Source organism: Silurus aristotelis (assembly GCF_946808225.1).
Source record: "Silurus aristotelis genome assembly, chromosome: 3".
Taxonomy (NCBI): Eukaryota; Metazoa; Chordata; class Actinopteri; order Siluriformes; family Siluridae; genus Silurus; species Silurus aristotelis.
Genome location: NC_139576.1, coordinates 6,736,247 through 6,755,871, shown reverse-complemented (window position 1 = coordinate 6,755,871; position 19,625 = coordinate 6,736,247). Strand labels below are relative to the sequence as shown.

General features: G+C 40.9%; 1 protein-coding gene across 1 annotated transcript in view; it reads left to right on the top strand.

The window, feature by feature from the left end:
- Nucleotides 1–19,625, top strand: part of sestd1 (SEC14 and spectrin domains 1) — a 49,954-nt gene that overhangs the window by 7,927 nt on the left and 22,402 nt on the right. Inside the window, exons 5-6 of the mRNA XM_083536986.1 lie at nt 4,386–4,476; nt 11,792–11,905. Coding sequence (XP_083393112.1) covers nt 4,386–4,476; nt 11,792–11,905 — 205 coding nt within the window. The remainder of the gene's footprint in view (nt 1–4,385; nt 4,477–11,791; nt 11,906–19,625) is intronic.

Here is a 19,625-nt window from a genome sequence, read left to right as displayed (position 1 = left end):
GGAAACAGATTGACGTTGGAGATGAAATATTATCTATGGATAATTGTCATTATGGATTAGCAATAAAAGGCTGAGCATGATGTTCAGCTAATATCCTTTTAGACTTGGTGTCCTTGTCTTGGCTGAAGGATGCTTCTTTCTTTTTTCTTTGTAACTTTGAAAGCAGCTGATCGACTATTAAATCAGTAACACTTGAATGAAAATCAAAATATTAACATCAAATGAAAAAAACTTAGTTGAATGACTTTCTGAATGTTTTCTTTTCTTTTTCTCTATTCCTTTCTTTTCTTGGCTGAAGGATCCTAAATGGTGGTCTAGCCAAGACAACCAGATATCTCGTCTCGTTCCAACCAAAACGAAAAGGCGTACGAATCTCTCGAGTTATACAAACTCGTTTGGAAGCTGAAAAAAAAGCCATTAGCTAAAGTCATCCATTATAGACTGTGCCATGACCATGAGCATATTAATCAGTGCTATAGAAGCTCGTCTGTCAGGTCGGGTCGTGTGCCTGTCACTACCGTTCCTTCCTTGGACCAGTTGATAGATACTGAACCAGTATAGTATAAACTGGTCAGTGTATATATAGTATGACTGAGTTACTTTTGCCACCACAAAGCTATATTTAATGTTGTGGAACGATTTGGGTTGTAACAGTACTAAACAGCGGTAGCTCTTTGGTTATGATGGAAGGTCTCAAAGTCAAATCCCAGCACCAGCATGATGGGCCCATAACCGTCAGTCGTCTAGTTTTATAAATAATTGTGGCTCAATCTGCATAAAAGTGTAACAAACACCAGAAATAAAAACCAACGAAAATTCCATAAGACTTCCCCCATGTCGAAGAACTCGTAGCTCTGACTGGTCCAAACCACTGGGACTGGAGACCGGAGACTTCTCCCGTAAATGTGAGCGCAAGGTTAATTCCTCACGATCCTGTCTGCGAAATATTTTAAGCCTAAGCAGCTTAAACCTTTCAGCATTCATGTAATTACTTTGTACTCAGCTTTCTGGGAGTCAACATTCGATCCCTGGGTTTGCTGTTAATTACGAAACACACCGGTTCTTCTCGCACTGCTCTCCGCCGATCTTCTATAAGCAATTTAACGAGCCTGGCGCCCGAAACCCTCCAGACTGAGCCCGAGTGCCATTTAAATGCCAGCTGAGCCACGCTGCAGCGTGCCCTGCCCTGCCGTTTCAGATTTGGCATGTATTTTTGGAATATTTGAGTCACTGAGAGCAGAGCGGGCTAAATATCACCATAGCAAAGCAGCGAGTGTGTTATGCTTTTCAGTGTGTGCGGACAGAAACAAAGCATGGAGGGTTCTAGATTGTTCTCCGTATCTGTTCGAGGCACATCAATGGGTGGATCTATGAGTGGATTTTTTTTATATTTTGGTTATATTTCTGTTTCTTCATTTGTCTGTCTCTGTTATTTTTTTCTCTTTATATTTTCGGAAGATGATCAAGTATCAAAGTAGCTCAATGAAAAGGCAATCCAAAAATGAAAATTTTTGTCGTTTATTTTTCGATACGTAGCGCATCATCAAACTCCTTTAACACTATGTAGCGGTGTCTGAATTCTGAGTGAACGACTTCATTCCCTAAGAGGCTTCTACATTTACTTTTATGGCATTTGGCTGACGCTTGTGTCCAGAGCGACGTACAAAAGTGCTTTGAGTCTCTATAAATGAATAAATCTACACTGGTACGCTAGATGACAAACTTAAGAAAAACCTCTCAACAGAGTTGTAGGCTGATTTATAAGTAGAGCAAACCTGGAAAGTGTTAGTTTAAGTGTTTCAGGAAGAGGTAGGTCTTCACCCGTCGCTTGAAAATAGCCAGAAACTCTGCGGTTCAGACATCCAGGGGAAGTTTATTCCACAACCTCAGTGCCAGGACAGAGAAGAGCCTTGAAGTATACTTACCTTTCATTCTTAGAGAGGGTGGTACCAGTCGAGCAGTGCTGGAGGATCTCCGACAGCGTGGTGCAGTGCGAGGTGTGATTAGGTCTCTGTGGTAAGATGGTGCTGATTCATTTTTGGCCTTGTAGGCATCAGTGTTTTGAATCTGATATGTGCAGCTACTTGAAGCCAGTGAAGGGAGCGCAGCAGTGGGGTGGGAGAACGTGGGCAGATTGAACACAAGTCACGCAGTTGCGTTTTGGATCATTTAAAGTGGACAAATAGCGTTTAGAGGAAGACCTGCCAGCAGAGAGTCGCAGTAGTCCGGTCTCGAAATGACAAGAGACTGAACAAGCACTTGAGCAGCCTGTGTGGACAGAAATGGTCGAATCCTTCTGATGTTGTAGAGAAGAAACAGACAAGAACGAGCCACATTAGCAGCATGTGAGGAGAAGGACAGTTGATTTTCATAGTTACCCAAGTTTGCGAGCAGTGGCTGAAAGGGAGAGCAGAGAGTCATGAAGTGTTCAGAGATCTTGACCTGGAGATGAATCACCTGGGATGACCAGCAGTTCTGTATTGCTGGTCTTGAGTTTTAGTTGATGAGCACTCATCCATGAAGATATGTCTGTCAAGCATCCGAGCGGAAGCTGTGGTATCGGAGGGAGGAAAGGAGAAATTGAGTTGAGTGTCATAAGCATAGCAGTGGTAAGAAAACACGTGATATGACTTCACCAATAGAGTGAGTACAGAGGGAGAAGAGTTGGGGACCAAGTACTGAGCCTTGTGGGACACCAGTGGAGAGTTTGCATAGGGCAGATGTGGACCCCCTCCATGTTTCCTGGTATGAGCGACCTTCCATTCCATGTAGTTTCTCAGTGACAGCCAAAAGGGCAGTCTCTGTGGAACGTACCGCTTTGAAGCCAGACTGGTTTGAATCATGGAGGTTGATCTATGAGAGATAGACAGACAGTTTGGTTAAAAACAGTGCGTTCCAGAGATTTAAAAAGAAGAAGAGAAGTGATATCGGTCTGTAGTTGTTGATGTCTGATGGAACCAGAGCAGGTTTCTTCAGGTATTGAAGAAGCCTCGTTTGCTTGAAGGTACTTTGCAGATGCTGAGGACTCCTCGAGGATAAAATGTTTCTCCTGCCGTTCATCCCCACGGTCATCAAAGTTGATGATAGAAGCAGGAAAAATGGGCAAGTTTGACAAATTCTCAGCTAGACAGCTAGACGACTGAGCCAGAGCATCTCCAAAACTGCAGCTCTTGTAGGATGTTTCCAGTCTTCAATGGTCAGTATCTATCAAAAGTGATCCAGGGGAGGAACAGTGGTGAACAGCCGAGGCTCATTGATGCACGTTAAGAGCAAAGGCTGGTCCATGTGGTCCGATCTAACGGACAAGCTCCTGTAGCTCAAACTGCTGAAGAAGTTTTTGCTTGTAATGCTCGACGGTCAGAACCGTTTTAGGGGTCCAACACAATATAAGGCAGGTGGTCATAATGTTATGCCTGTTTTTACACTTAATGCATTTTTATATAATGGACATAAGTGAATGAATGTGAGATAAGTAACCTACAGTTTTTACGCTACATCACTGACTACACTACAGGGCAAGTTTAACGCTTATGACCAAATTACCTCTCCGGTGACGGCCTCTCCTCTGACGCATGCGATTTACCTCAGTGTCCCTCTTTTTCATTCCCGGCATCCTATATAATGACCCCAACTGACAAGCACTTTGTATGGATTGGTGAGCGAGTGAACAACTGCGTGTTGTTGAGACTCATTTGGGGGCGGAGCTTATCACAGATTTCGGTAAATTCCTTCCAAATGGTGGTGTGATCACCAGGACCAGTTTTAAAATGATAGGCTCTGCTGTCTGCTTCCTCTTCCAGTAGTCTAGTGTGGATAATGACATAATGACAGAGGGATAAAAACCATAGTGCCTGAGCAAATCGAGAGTTTCCTAAGGCACAGAAATGGTGAGTCACCTGACCTCAACCCAACTGAACATTCTCCTTTTTAAGAAAAAAAGAAGGGAAAGTAAGTGAGGAACGAACGAAAGAAGGTTCTTTACACTTGTCACATGCACAGTGATATTCTTTATTCGCGCAGCCCAGTAATGTTGGGAAGCTGGGGTCAGAGCAGAGGGTCAGCCAATGTACATGGTCCCTGGAGCACCGAGATTTAGGGGCCTTGCTCAGGGGCCCCAAAAGCGGCAGCTTGGCAATACCTGGGCTTGAACCCCCAACCTTCCCATCAATAGCCCAAGGCCTTAATCATTGAGCTACTGCCTCCCTCCAGGAGGAATCGATGATGTTCATGAGTGCTGGTCTCATCCTTTATGTATATCTTTCTGCTCTTTTTTTTTCTTTCTTTCTATTCATGCAGCTGTGTGTGATTTTCTGCCTTATCGGTACATCTGTCCATGTTCATTTCAGTCTCTCTGAAGTCTTTCTCTTGTGTGGGTGTGTCCACAGTGAAAAGTGTAAAGCACGTGGTTTCACTGTGATTGTGGACGGCAGGAGGTCTCAGTGGAACGTGGTGAAGACGGTCGTCTTGATGCTGCAGGTAGGAACAAACCAGTGTTTCTGTTTTAAACACACATTTACTGTAAAAGGGGAGATATACAGTGGAGCTTGAACCCTTTTTTTTTTTTTGTTTTTGTTTTTTTTTTTTGCCTAAATATGACTATAAACATTGTCAGATTTTCATGCAAGTCCTAAAAGTAGACAGAGTGAAACCCAGTCAAACAAGAATGACTGACAGAAATTTTGTACTTGGCCATTGATTTTTTGTGGAAAAAATGATCCAATAATGCACATCTGTACAGGGGAGGTTATGTGAACTTTTTAGTATTTGCCGTTTATTTGAAGGAACGTTATTGTTGTTGCTCATCAGGCAGGAAAAGTTTATAAAAACTGTGTGTGTGTGTGTGTGTGTGTGTGTGTGTGTGTGTGTGTGTGTGTGTGTGTGTGTGTGTGTGTGTGTGTGTGTGTGTGTGTGTGTGTGTGTGTGTGTGTGTGTGTGTGTGTATATATACACACACACACACACACTGATCAGGCATAACATTATAACCGTCTGCCCAATATCGTCGTCACTTTCAACGAAAACCTCAACATCTTCAGCTCTGCTACCTCCAGCTCCACCTCCTGTCTTTTACTCAATGCCACTGTCTCTAATCCATACAACATCTCAGGTCTCACCACGGTCCTATAAACTTTCCCTTTCACTCTCACAGACACTCTTCTATCACAAATCACTCCTGCTATCACTCTTCTCCACCCTCTCTACCCTGCCTGCACTCTTTTCTTCACTTCTCTTACACACTCTCCATTACTTTGCACTGTTGACCCCAGGTACCTGAACTCTTCCACCTGAATTCCTCCATCAGAAACTCTCTTCTACCTCCACTACACTCACTGTTCTCTTCCTTCAGGACCACCTCTACACCATTTCTCTTTCCGTCCACACCAGGATAGAACAGTTTAAACCCACCTCCAATGTTCCTGACCCTCCTCCCCTTCCACTTGGTCTCCCGTCTCTGTAGACTTCTTTCTCCTCTCCTTATCCTCCTTCAGCCAACAGTAGCCCAGTTTCCACCGGTACCCTGTTGGTTAACAATACCTGTGGTGGTCATTGGTGATCCGGTCTGAAATTTAGGTTTGAGATCCGCATATTAGATTTGGCACATTTTACATTGTAACGGTTTCCTGCAGGTTTTGGCCTGCAATTCTGCAAACGGACTTGCAGATGTAGTCAAAAGAGTATCTGCAAGAGTGAAAGGAAAAGTTTATAAGACAGTGGTGAGTATGATTATTTACGGTTTAGAGACAGTGGCATTAACAATAAGACGTGAGGTTTTCATCAGGAGCGATGAGGGTGGACATGATTAGAAATGAGTTTATCGGAGAGAACATGCAGGTAGGACGTTTTGGAGACCAGGTAAGAGAGAGTGAGCCGTGATAAATGGTTGAATATACTCCTATACTACTGTGTTTAGCATATAGCTGTGGGTTATACCACACATCATCAGCAGGCTCAAAATATTAAACGCTTTTTGAATGGGTTCATGGAACATTTTTGCAGCAAAATTTTTTTTGTTTGTGGGTTGGTTCTGTGACCTACCTACAAGCATAGAGGAGGATTTTAATACAAGCCCATGTGATTTGACCTACTTCAGTCAGACTGTCGGATCTCTCTCCTTCATGAGAATTTATAGCTAAGGCTTTTCCCTCACCGATGCACTGCGGGACTTTTAAAACCTATTTACGCCTTTTCTGTGTGTGTGGAGCCTCTAACTGGGCGGATCAGTGGATATGGATTGAATCAGTGGATTGATTAATGCTGGCTTGTGTTGTGTTACGATGAGCACCTTGATCCCACATAAGCGAATCCATTTGGAGGAGAAGGTGGAGCGCCGCTTGTTTTGAGCATTTCCATCGCAATATCTGTAGACTTGCATTAACTCCGAGTTTAGAGCATAGCTAGCGGCAAGCCAGGCTACAGGGGGGTTTCAATGTGCAGGGTAGATATTAGTGAAATTTAAACCAAACCAAAATAATCCTGCAAGATTTTCCGTTTGTACAATTTTGTAAATTCCCAGTTCATTCGTTAATCGTTATATTCCTGTTAGTTCCAATGGAAAGTGTTGAGTCTTGGAAATCCCTGGAATTTTGCATGGCTAAGCCTGCACTCTGACCCATAGCTTTTTAATGTGAGGGGGAAAACTGGGAATTTTGTGTTGCATTATGCCTGTTATGTATGTTAATAGTTTTTGCAGTTGTGGTGTTTTGTTTGCTTTTGGTTATTTTTCCATGTGGGCAGGGATGCTCACGTGTCAATCAGAATTTCAACATTGTGTTTGTGCATTTGTGACCAGACCTTTTCCGTTTTTTTTTTTTTCCCGTGCGGAAAAGAGTTGTGCGAATGTATTAATGGTGGAACGCACGTTTGTTTAGTCTCCATTTCATACTTTCAGTGCAGTGTCACTTATTATTATTTTTTTTATTAGTATTAAACATGAAAACAAACAACAATTCCAAGGGTATAAAAAAGAAACTAGAGTTAGTGCAGTGTCACTGTGAAGACATTTGTTACAGTATGCTGAAATAAGTAGAACAGTTAAATAGAAGATATCTGTAAAAATTAAATAAACTTTCTTTTGGCTTCTCCCATTAGGGGTCGCCACATGTTTTTATGCTGGATGCCCTTCTTAACGCAACCCTCCCTATTTATCCGGGCTTGGGGCCGGCACTAAGGCTTGTGCAACCCTAATGACTTGGGTTGGTTCCCTGACCGGGGATCGAACCCGGGCCGCAGCGTTGAGAGCGCCGCATCCTAACCACTAGACCACCAGGGAACCTTATCTGTAGAAAAGTAATACCCATTTATTAAATTTAATTTCATCAATTTCATTTGTTCCTATTTAATAGATTATGCAATTTAATCAAAATAATAAGTGTTTTGCATTCATTTGATTTACTTTGTGTTTTATTTTATTTTTTTATAAATATTATAAAATAGAATTTCTTTTTCTATTATTTAACCAAGCAGGCACTTTTAAAAAAAAAATGTAAACTGTTACACAAACTGTACCGACGTTGGTGCCGAGGTACGTACCGAAACGTGCATTTTGTGTACCGTAACACCCATACTGTCTGAGCTGCATTATTGAAGGATTTGGTGTTAAAGCCTTTGATATACTGTTTGTGCAATATGATTGTCACGAGTTCATCTGGTGTATAACTTGTGCACGTCTTTTCAAAATGTCCTTGTAGTGTTTAACCGTTGTATTTAGTGATCACAGTAAAGCATGTGGCATTTAATTTAATTCATTTGTATTAGCACGTTTAACAATGTAAATGGTCTCAAAGCAGCTTCACACAGATAAAGAGGTCCTATTATAGTAGACTGTTGATTTCGAAGGGGTGCGTCCTGAATCACATATCAGAATATTAGTCTAGACTAGTTCTTGAGCCCCCAGGCCTCCTCACCTCACCTACATCCGTACGTGACTTTACTGAGACCGTTGTGGCTGAATGAAAACACATGGGAATGGGATGTTCTTATGGAATGTTCTCCATTTATCCAGAACAACTTAACGTCTGCCATTTTATAACACTGAGCAGTTGAGGGCTTTGCTCCAAAGGCCCCAGTGGCACCTTGGTGGTGCTGGGATTTGATTTCACCATCTTTCGAGCAGAAGTCCAACATTTTAACCACTAAGCTACCCTCTTCCCACTAAACTAAAGAACATATGCTAGTGGCATATGCATGTGCCATTCTCCTTTTCACCTTTCATTCCAGATGTGGTTAAACGCTCCTCATTTAAGGCTCCAATGAACACGAGTTAATAAAAGGTTTAATTCTGGTTAAACCGAGAAGTAATTATAAACCGAACGAGAACGAGAACCATTCTGCGAAGGATTAAGTCTTTTTCTCATTGAGCCTCTCCTGCTTTGTGTTGCAGTACACTGATACAGTAGCCCTTACCCAAGATTTTTTGCAAAGACACGAGTATTTTCAGCTGGGCCGATCCCAACACTCCTCACCGAGTAACAACGTCAAAGCATCTTTCAGCCCAAAATTGGTCTCGTTCAGTGCGCCCGCGGGGATCTGGCTGAAAACGGACTTCCACACGTCTGCTTTTCATTTGGTGTCACAATTCACTTCTTTTGGCCGCGAAGTTGGGAAGAAAAAAAATTGACATCTTTTGAACGGAATTGGTGAACGAATTTCCAGAAAATGATCTCGGGGGCAGATTGACCTTCACGTTCTGAAGCTTTATTAACCTCAACCACAGAGGCACAAAGCACTGACTGAACTCCAGTCGTTCTGTCTCATCGGTTCATCACGGAGGTACCGATAACCAATCTTCAGCTGCAGAAATTCATTCTTTTTGTCCCTTTTTTGCATGGCGATATGGAAGAAGCCTGAAAAATACACCTCTTATTGCAAGACCTGGTTAAATACGATCCCGTTTTCAATAGAGGTCGACTGATTCATCACTTTTGCCGATTAACTGGCACCGATAGTTGATTGCTGGAACTGTTAGCTACCTGCAAAAATGCATACCGATATAGTTTTTCCGGGTTGTGTGTGTGTGTTTCTGGAGAACTTCCGCTGTCATTATACACACACGTGCTGTTTATTTTGACACGTGAGACTACGCGCTATACTTGATGTTAGTTCCAGTTAGTTTTACAAATGAAATCTTATTTTAACTTAAATCCAGTCATGCACAAAATGGCCATCTTTAAAAGTTTCCACGAAATTGAAATTACATTTCTTTACATTTGTAATTTTTTAATAAAGTTCAGTACAAATTTGAACTGGACAGAAATGTTTTATCCTACCTAACCGGTTCAATGGCTAACGGTAAAGCTAACACACGCTTCCAAAACCCCCAACTGCATCATTTAAACTACTGCTCCTGCTGCAACACAGGACAGTGCAACACAGAACACTATCTGCTCCCTTCTACATACACGAGCTCACAGATTCCTATAATTGTCTCTTTTTGTTGTCATTGGTGGGGGAGCCTGAGTATGTCTCGTCCTTCCACTTACAGAAAATAGGTTGCTTTCTTGTTCCTCACTCCTACACAACTGTTGCATTATCAAGATTGAACCCTGGAATTTTCGGTTTCACTGCAAGAAAAGATTTTATTTATTAATGAATTAATTTATTTATTTATATGTTTTTAGCGAAGTTGTCGTTTAGTGGTTAAGGGTCGGGGTTCAAGCCTCGGTATCGCCAAGCCCTTGCGCAAAACCCTTAACCCCCTGTCTTCCAAGGGGCGCTGTATCATCGCTGGTGGTGGAAAATTTCGGCACATTTCCAGAAACTTTCCATTGGAACTTCATCTTGGGAATTTTGGAAATATAAATAAAATTGTGGCAACTTACCAGAAATGTATGGAAAGGAATTGTTTGTGAAAATCTCTAAAACATAAATGTAATATATAAAAATATATAATATAAATATATATCTTTGATTTAATTGTAAGTAGAACAATTGTAAATATTTCAAGATATATTTCACAAATTACTGTTTTGTTCTGTGTTTATGATCAAACAAATTCAAGATCGATGAGCATCAGACACTTCGTTCCCAAACATAAACATTTGTAATGCAGGATTGTTTGCAATTTTAAAAATAAAATGTAAAAATAAATAAATAAAATAAAGTACGATACATGGGTTTTGTTTCATATCTCGACCGTTAGATAGAAAGCAGTCTTCTTATCTCTGAACTTAAACAGTGACACGAAGTACTCGCGATTTTAGATGAAATTGATGCAAATGCAGATCCCACTGTGTTCTGTTTAAGTAAATGTTTTTTTGCTTTGCATATGGTGGTGTGTTTTTAATGACCGAGAAATATCCCAATATATCTGCTTACAGTATCGCAAAATATCGTATCGCAACCCTTCGAATTCTTACATTCTGTAAAGCTGCTTTGAGACGATGTCCATTGTGAAAAGCGCAATAGAAATAAACTTGAACTTGAACCCTTGTATTGTGATATTTCTTATGTATGGGCAGATTCTAACCGATACACAGCCCTTTTCTGCTTCTCTATTCTTTGGCCTGTAAACTCCAGAAGATAATTAGTTAGCAGGCATTTATAACTGTGTGAGGAACACTGAGATGGACAGAAAATGGCACATAAATGGGTGAAGTTAACAGAATGGTATACGTTGATTTTAGATCATTTGGTACTTCAATCAATTTTTCGTTTTCAATGAAAGATGAACATGCTTGATTGTGTCTCATAAAGTATTTGGTGATGGAATTACAGGTTTTATTTATTAAATTTGTATATATTTATACAGGTGCATCTCGTAAATTAGAATATCATTACAAAGTTTATTTATTTCTGTAATTCAATACAAAAAGTGAAATTCGAATATATAGTATAGATTCATCACACACAGACTGATATATTTCAAATGTTTATTTTTCATTTTGATGATTTTTGGCTCACAATAAAAAAAAAAAACACCAATTCACTCTCTCAATTATTAAAACTACTTCATAAGACCAAAAAAAAAAAAATTTTTTTAGGGAATTGTTGGTCTTCTGAAAAGTATGTTATTTACTGTATGTGTACGCAATACTTGGTAGAGGCTTCTTTTGCTTTATTTTTGCTCAACTGGGTGTGGCATGGAGGTGATCAGTCTGTGGCACTGCTGATTTGGTGTGGAAGCCCAGGTTTCTTTAACAGTGGCCCTCAGCTCATCTGCATTGTTTTGGTCTCTTGTTTCTAATTTTCCTCTTGACCTTATAATAATAATAATAATAATAATAATAATAATAATAATAATAAATAAGGGGGAGTGGTGGCTCCAGCGGTTAAGGCGCTGGGTTGCCGATCGGAAGGTCTGGGGTTCAAGCCCCGGTGTCGCCAAGCTGCCACTCTTGGGCCCTTGAGCAAGGCCCTTAACCCTCTATGTTCCGGGGGTCCCTTACGAGGGAAATATCAAGGTCCGTGACGTCGGAGTGACGTGGGGCCGCCTTCCCGTGGGCTCACCACCTGCAGGAGGGACTGTAAGGGACGGTGCTGTGAGGATTGGGCAGCAGTCGAAGGCGGAGGCCTGCTTAGACTGCTGCCACCGTGACCCGATTTACGGATAAGCGGAAGAAAATGAATGAATGAATAATTAATAATTTAAAAAATTAATTTTTTACCAGGACTGCCCTAATTTATTTTATACAGTGGATTTCATGTAGAAATCCCCCTTTTTTTTTACCCACTTTCGTTGCGTTTGGATTTTGTTTACGTCGACTGGCAATTTCAAATCATGTGTTTTTTCCTGTCGTTTAGCTCATGTCAGTGCTGATTGTGCTAATGTGTGTGTGTGTGTGTGTGTGTGTAGAACGTGATCCCAGCCGAGGTGTCCTTAGTGTGTGTGGTGAAGCCTGATGAATTCTGGGATAAGAAGGTCACCCATTTCTGCTTCTGGAAGGAGAAGGACAGACTTGGCTTCGAGGTGAGTGCTGCCCTTTTTTCTCTCTCTCTCTCTCTCTCTCTCTCTCTCTCTCTCTCTCTCTCTCTCTCTCTCTCTCTCTCTCTCTCTCTCTCTCTCTCTCTCTCTCTCTCTATTAATCCACACTCTTTTCCTGACATGTACAGCAGTTGCTTAGTGTGGTCACAGATGAAGGTTCTCCTCAGTGCAATTTAGCAGTAGATGTTTTGCAAGAAGTCTATAGTTTTTTGTTTGTTTTGTTTATTTATTTAAATATCCAGTTGATTTTAAACGATCAGTTTATGGATGATGACTTTAAGAGCCAACATGTACCTGACAATTAAATTAAATTGAATAGAATTTTATTTTGTTTACTTATTTTAATTTTTTAGCGTATATCTGACACCAGTCAAGTTTTTTTTTTTTTTTTCTGAATCGTCTCGTGAAAGATTTGACGTGGTAGCGGCGAGACGGCCCGCCCGCGTCCCCCGAGTGCTGCAGCTTCGCTTTAGCGCTACAAAAAGCTCCAACAGACACAGTGTACTTCCATGAGTCATTTAGTCACACCAGGCCACTGATTGTGATTATATAACATCAGATTGCGCCGTAGGTGCAGTCAGAGGCACCCCGAGGCCTCCTGTTTTATAACGAGGTCATTTCCGCCTCTGACTCGCTGTAATGAACCATAATGAAGGAATGAAATCAGGCGGTGGGTCGAGACCCTGCGAGACCCCGTTCTTCCCAATTGCTGTTCATAAACAAGTTATGTAATTACCTCCGGTCTAATGACTGCCTTTAAAAGTTTTCTTTACCTGTCTGTCTGTCTGTCTGTCTGTCTGTCTGTGTGTCTGTGTGTCTGTGTGTGTGTGTGTGTGTGTGTGTGTGTGTGTGTGTGTGTGTGTGTGTGTGTGTGTGTGTGTGTGTGTGTGTGTGGCCTTGTAATGCAGTGATCTGTGTAACTGAGCTAACTCCACTCAGGACATGAGGTTATGAGGGTCGGTTGTTCTGCAGGATGATATTAACCTTCCTGTATTTCTTTACCCCTGAAACCCTGGAATGAGCGTCTCATCATTAATAACTGTCCTTGAAGTTTTCAGAGCTCTGTATCAGTCGTGTTCACGTCGAACGAGGTAATGAAAAGGTTGCTTTCCTAATTGGAGATGCACCGGGGATCAAAAGAAAATTAGCCGAATGCTTCGCCATGAATAAACTGTGATCGTGTTATAGTCACTTTTAACACTGGAGTTAAATGAAACAGCTTCGAGGGATGGCACTGATCTTTAGGCCGGCGCATCTGATGCACCAAGACGCGCGTATACGTTGTGTGCTTGCGTGACAGAACATTACTCTCTCATACCAGCAGGGAGCAGCATTCTGTATTCAGCATTCAAACCGCAAAACCGGAGGATGTAGAACTGTGAATGTACAGCGAGCAGCGTTTTCACCTGCCGCGATCATTACGGATTCGTGTAGCAAGAATGATGAGCGCCTGGGAGTTCTTTACCCATTTATTGTTTCAGTTCTTTTTTTTGTTTTCTTTTGTGCTCACTCGCCAAGCCGAATACCAATCGGAGTTCTCTTTGACGCAGAATTGGCTGAAAAACAGCTGACGCCGGCCGAATACATCCAGCTGTGCGACCATCAGCTCTTTGTGTCCCGAGCTCTAAGTTCTTATCCTTCGTTTCTACTGTATTTCATTGGTTAAATCTGATAATGTATTTGGAGCAAGAATGAGAACTTTTTGGAACTGTATTGTTAGCAAATGTTCAACCAGCTGTAGTTTAGGCTACAGATGGGTGCGGTTTTCCAAACCCGATAACGAGCGCACTGACGAGAGGCTTTTGTTTTGTTCATTAAACGTTTCATTTAATAAAAAAAAAGAAGTTATTTTCAGTTTTCTGTATCACATCTTATTAATTAACTGTTGGATTTTGAGACGAAGGGAGGGAAAAAAGAGTAAATTGGCCAAAATGGCTGATTTCTGGCTGCCTTGATTACTAAGTATCGACATCGACCAGAAAAAACTCTTATCGGTCGACCTCTAATCAAGAATACTAGTTTAATTATTAAAAACTCAGAATTTTTACTTTTCCCCACTTTTTACCCGTCAGCTAACAAAAGCACAAACCTCATCAAGAATGCAGCTTTTCCACATAATAATATGCAGCCGAGCATGTTCCTAACTACTTGTAGCCTGTTTGGCCAGACGCCCTGGTGGATTAGATTAGAAACGTCCTCAGGCTGGAGGGTGTTGCGCAATAAATAGCTTTTAATTTAAGAAACCGATATTTCAAACCAAAGGCACAGGTTGTGTTTCAGAGTAAAGAAATTCTCCATGTAAACATGATTTCTGAGCGTTTTTATTTTTCCCAAACCCAAACCAAGTTTACCATAAAATTCCAACAAGGCGACAATAAAATAAAAGCATGCGAATAAACAGGATAATTATATAATCGCTAATTTGGTACAATGCAGTTCTTTTGTGTAGTGTGTTAAAAATGGCCATTGTCCCAATGAACTATGAATTGTAAATGAATACAAAAATTGAATGAATTCAATTTAATGAAATGTTACAAAAAAATTTGGCGATGCCATTTAATTTGAGCTCCACCTGTTCGAGGAACTAATATGGGCCAGCGTTCTACTCCGGGCTGTTTTCCCCCCTTCCAGCCGTTCTGCTGAAGCAGATGGTGGCTCCTGGGCTGGCATGGAGGTCACCGTACCGAGGTGTCAGCGAGGTGACCTAATTGGAGATCGCCGAGGGAACTCTTGATTCTGAGTGACCTACACGCTAAATGGAAACGTTTAGCTGATGAGAAAAATCCAGCACGAGGATTTAGCAAGCCGCTACAAATCCCCATCTGGCATCAATGCAGAAACGTAGACGAGAATCGCCTTCTTTCTCTTTTTCCTCTCACTAGTTTCTTCAACGCTCGGCTCCCTGAAGTCCCCTTATTCAAGCTTTTCACATTTTTTTCTACTAATTGCATGTTCTGTTCTCCCCCACAAGCGTGCAGAGTAGCGCAGTGACTTCCAAAACAGCTGGCTCTCACCCAGACTGCTGCACTGCTGCTGGGCTGCTGGTTTTATAGCGGGAGGTGAAGTGCTTAAGCTGCTCAAATTTACTGCCAAAAACATTTTTTTTTTTTCCCCCATGACTTTCTCAGTTTTCAGCCAGATGAAACTTCGCTCATGTAAATACAGATTCTGAGGAAGGAGTTGCTCTTCTCTCTTTTAAAGGATGTTCTCAAATGATCACGATACCAGAATTACTACTTATGATAAGGTAACTAAATTATATTGTCACGATACAAACGCAAAATCGATACTATAAAGAGAAAAAAATTATAAAAACAGACCAACCGGGAAAAAAAAAAAAAAAGGCAGAATCATAGAACTTTTTACGTTTTTATTTATTAATAAACACACTTTTTGCTGTCTAATGAAAGAGTAGAACTGTTTACACCATGGCTCCTTGACCCCTAGTGGGTCTGCGGTGGTACTGCATGGGGTCCGCTAATTAATGATGCTAATTAAAATATTTATTTAATAATTAATTAAGTTAAACTTAAAGTGCATGTCAATGTATAATAGTCCACCTGAAAGTAAAAAGAAAATGTAGGAAACTGCAAATCTATTAAAATAAGACGACTGTGAACAACTTAATACGTTGTGATTATTTTTATTGCGATATGTTTTTGATGCATTAATCCTTTTTAGAGATTTAAATATATATGAAACTATACAGACAATGATGCCTGTACAACAACATCATGCTTCTCATTGTCAGTGTTGGCTGTGTTGGACACACAAGTCCAAGATTTTCATTGAAACGTTCGGCTTGGCACAAGTGACCAAAGGTTTGGCAATAGCAGCACAGCCATAAATATTGGCTCCAAATCTCCGCTTTTGGTGAAACAGGAGAGTCGACTCGTGTCTTTTTTTTTTTCCTAGAAACCACACACTGAAGCTACTCTGATGGTAACGACTTCTCCAAAACTAAAGGGAACTCCCTGGTATTAGTGAGACGCCAAACTAAGTTGGCTTTTTGTTCTTTAGTTGATACATCGATGGGCCAGGAGTATTTTATTTATAAAAACCACAGAGATGACTCGCATATGTGCAGAGTGAAAGCTTAATTGTTACAGGATTTAAGAAATGTTACAGTAAATGGTCAAGGTCGCTTAGAATATGGGTTGAAAATGAAATTCAGCAGTAACTGGGTGCCGCAGGGTTTCACAACGGAAAAAGACGGGATCAGTTTGCATGCGGTTTCTCACTCACTCCTCACTCACTCGTTTTCCTCTCGAGCTGAACCTCGGAAAATCAAAACAAATTCTCTGCCACAGTAATAATGACTGTCCTCCAGTTAGAGACTCCATGAGTGCTGGGAAAAATCTCTTTATTTTTATATACAGTGAGGAAAATAAGTATTTGAACACCCTGCTATTTTGCAAGTTCTCCCACTTAGAAATCATGGAGGGGTCTGAAATCGTAGGTGCATGTCCACTGTGAGAGACATAATCTAAAAATAAATCCAGAAATCACAATATATGATTTTTTAACTATTTATTTATATGATACAGCTGCAAATAAGTATTTGAACACCTGTCTATCAGCTAGAATTCTGACCCTCAAAGACCTGTTAAACCCTATTTGGACGGGACTAGTTTTACAGGGGGTCGTTTGAGAAATTTCTGTTTCACAGAGGTACTTTGTGATTTTAATCCCGTCCGAATCTGCCATGTCTGTCTTTTTCTCACACGACCTCTGTAAAAATTCCAGAGCAAATTACCTACTGTATTTCAGCAAACTCTGCGCTCCTCTGAGAAATCTAATCCTGTCGGAATGCGAATGTCTGTGATTGGCAAAAAAGTTTTTTCCCAAAACACTTTTACTTGTGTGTTTTGGTTAACGTGAACTACCGTACTAACCCTCGTGTGCCGGTATTCAAATTTCTGCTTTCTGCGCACCAATAATGCATGTAGAGGTCTTGTGCAACGCCCACATGTAAAACACAGACACTCCTACCTCCGCAATAAACAGAGATGTTAGTCCAAACGTTTGGCAAACTAGTCCCGTCCGAATAGGTCTTTAGTCTGCCTTTAAAATGTCCACCTCCACTACGTTTATTATCTTAAATTAGATGCACCTGTTTGAGGTCGTTAGCTGCATAAAGACACCTGTCCACCCCATACAATCAGTAAGAATCCAACTACTAACATGGCCAAGACCAAAGAGCTGTCCAAAGACACTAGAGACAAAATTGTACACCTCCACAAGGCTGGAAAGGGCTACGGGGAAATTGCCAAGCAGCTGGTGAAAAAAGGTCCACTGTTGGAGCAATGATTAGAAAATGGAAGAAGCTAAACATGACTGTCAATCTCCCTCGGACTGGGGCTCCATGCAAGATCTCACCTCGTGGGGTCTCAATGATCCTAAGGAAGGTGAGAAATCAGCCCAGAACTACACAGGAGGAGCTGGTCAATGACCTGAAAAGAGCTGGGACCACCGTTTTCAAGGTTACTGTTGGTAATACACTAAGACATCATGGTTTGAAATCATGCATGGCATGGAAGGTTCCCCTGCTTAAACCAGCACATGTCCAGGCACGTCTTAAGTTTGCCAATGACCATTTGGATGATCCAAAGAAGTCATGGGAGAAAGTCATGTGGTCAGATGAGACCAAAATAGAACTTTTGGGTCATAATTCCACTAAACGTGTTTGGAGGAAGAAGAATGATGAGTACCATCCCAAGAACACCATCCCTACTGTGAAGCATGGGGGTGGTAGCATCATGCTTTGGGGGTGTTTTTCTGCACATGGGACAGGGCGACTGCACTGTATTAAGGAGAGGATGACCGGGGCCATGTATTGTGAGATTTTGGGGAACAACCTCCTTCGCTCAGTTAGATCATTGAAGATGGGTCGAGGCTGGGTCTTCCAACATGACAATGACCCGAAGCACACAGCCAGGATAACCAAGGAGGGGCTCTGTACGAAGCATATCAAGGTTCTGGCGTAGCCTAGCCAGTCTCCAGACCTAAACCCAATAGAGAATCTTTGGAGGGAGCTTAAACTCCGTGTTTCTCAGCGACTGGCCAGAAACCTGACTGATCTAGAGAAGATCTGTGTGGAGGAGTGGGCCAAAATCCCTCCTGCAGTGTGTGCAAACCTGGTGAAAAACTACAGGAAACGTTTGACCTCTGTAATTGCAAACAAAGGCTCCTGTACCAAATATTAACATTGACTTTCTCAGGTGTTCAAATACTTATTTGCAGCTGTATCATACAAATAAATAGTTTAAAAATCATATATTGTGATTTCCAGGTTTTTGATGACGATGACAATTTCAGACCCCTCCATGATTTCTAAGTGGGAGAACTTGCAAAATAGCAGGGTGTTTTAAATACTTATTTTTCTCACTGTATATATGGTTGAATAATTTTCTTTCTTTTAATATTTATTTTCTTTCTTTTTTCTTTCTTACTTTCTTTTTCTTTTAATCTTTCTTTCTTTCTTTCTTTCTTTCTTTCTTTCTTTCTTTCTTTCTTTCTTTCTTTCTTTCTTTCTTTTTCTTTCTTTTAATATTTATTTTCTTTTTCTTTTAATATTTATTTTCTTTTTCTTTTAATATTTATTTTCTTTTTCTTTTAATATTATTTTCTTTCTTTCTTTTTTCTCTTTAATTATTTTTCTTTTTTCCTTTGGGTCTTTCTTTTAATATTTCTTTCTTTCTTTCTTTCTTTCTTTCTTTCTTTCTTTCTTTCTTTCTTTCTTTCTTTCTTTCTTTCTTTCTTTCTTTCTTTCTTTCTTTCTTTCTTTCTTTCTTTTTTAATATTTTTTTTACACACACACACACACACACACACACACACACACACACACACACACTGCAGTGTTTGTTTGCCTAATGAGACGCTATGCCTGTTAGAGTTCTCGCTCTGCTCTCAGATGCGTAAAATAAGATGTGCAGTGTCGTCCAATGTCACTCTCTGACTCAGCCCAGGACTTCTGATGTTCTGATGACAATTGTAGCTTAGAAGGCTGATGATTTTCCTGTGTTGGAGAACATTCTCAACTTTTAACACTAAATATTACAACTTGCCATCAACTGGACCTGTTCATGTGGAACATAACATTATGTGGGACTGTGTTGTAGTTGGAGCTGGTAATCAAGTAGAAGAACAATAAATTACCACTAGTAATTGACCAAGCTGAACATGTCTGAATAGCCATCCCTCTCCGACACACACACACACACACACACACACACACACACACACACACACACACACAATGTCAATGATTTACGCACTTTTCTTATGTCATTGTTTGATCCTTTAGCTGCTTGGGGTTGAGATTGGATCGTCTGTAAGCGTGTGTGTGTGTGTGTGTGTGTGTGTGTAAGCTAAATGAATAAATACACAGCAGGTCCATGCAGCTCCTCTGGCTCACAGCAGACTTTTTCTTCTCCGCCTTCCGAGTAACGAGCAGCGGTGATATTTATCGCCGTCACCTGATTTCAACCCAGTGGATGCCTTCCTCACTTGCCATCTCCGTCTCCTGTGGCTTGAAATAACAGATCGATTATTCATGCACGATTAATCTTGGCTGGCATTCTTGTTGATGCTGTTATTATTTTTCAGTGGCGTCGGGTCACGGCACCACTCAGCCACAGCAACCGGTTTTCTGACTTTGGCATTTTACGATTGCGGAAAGGTTAATAAGCATTAATGAGCT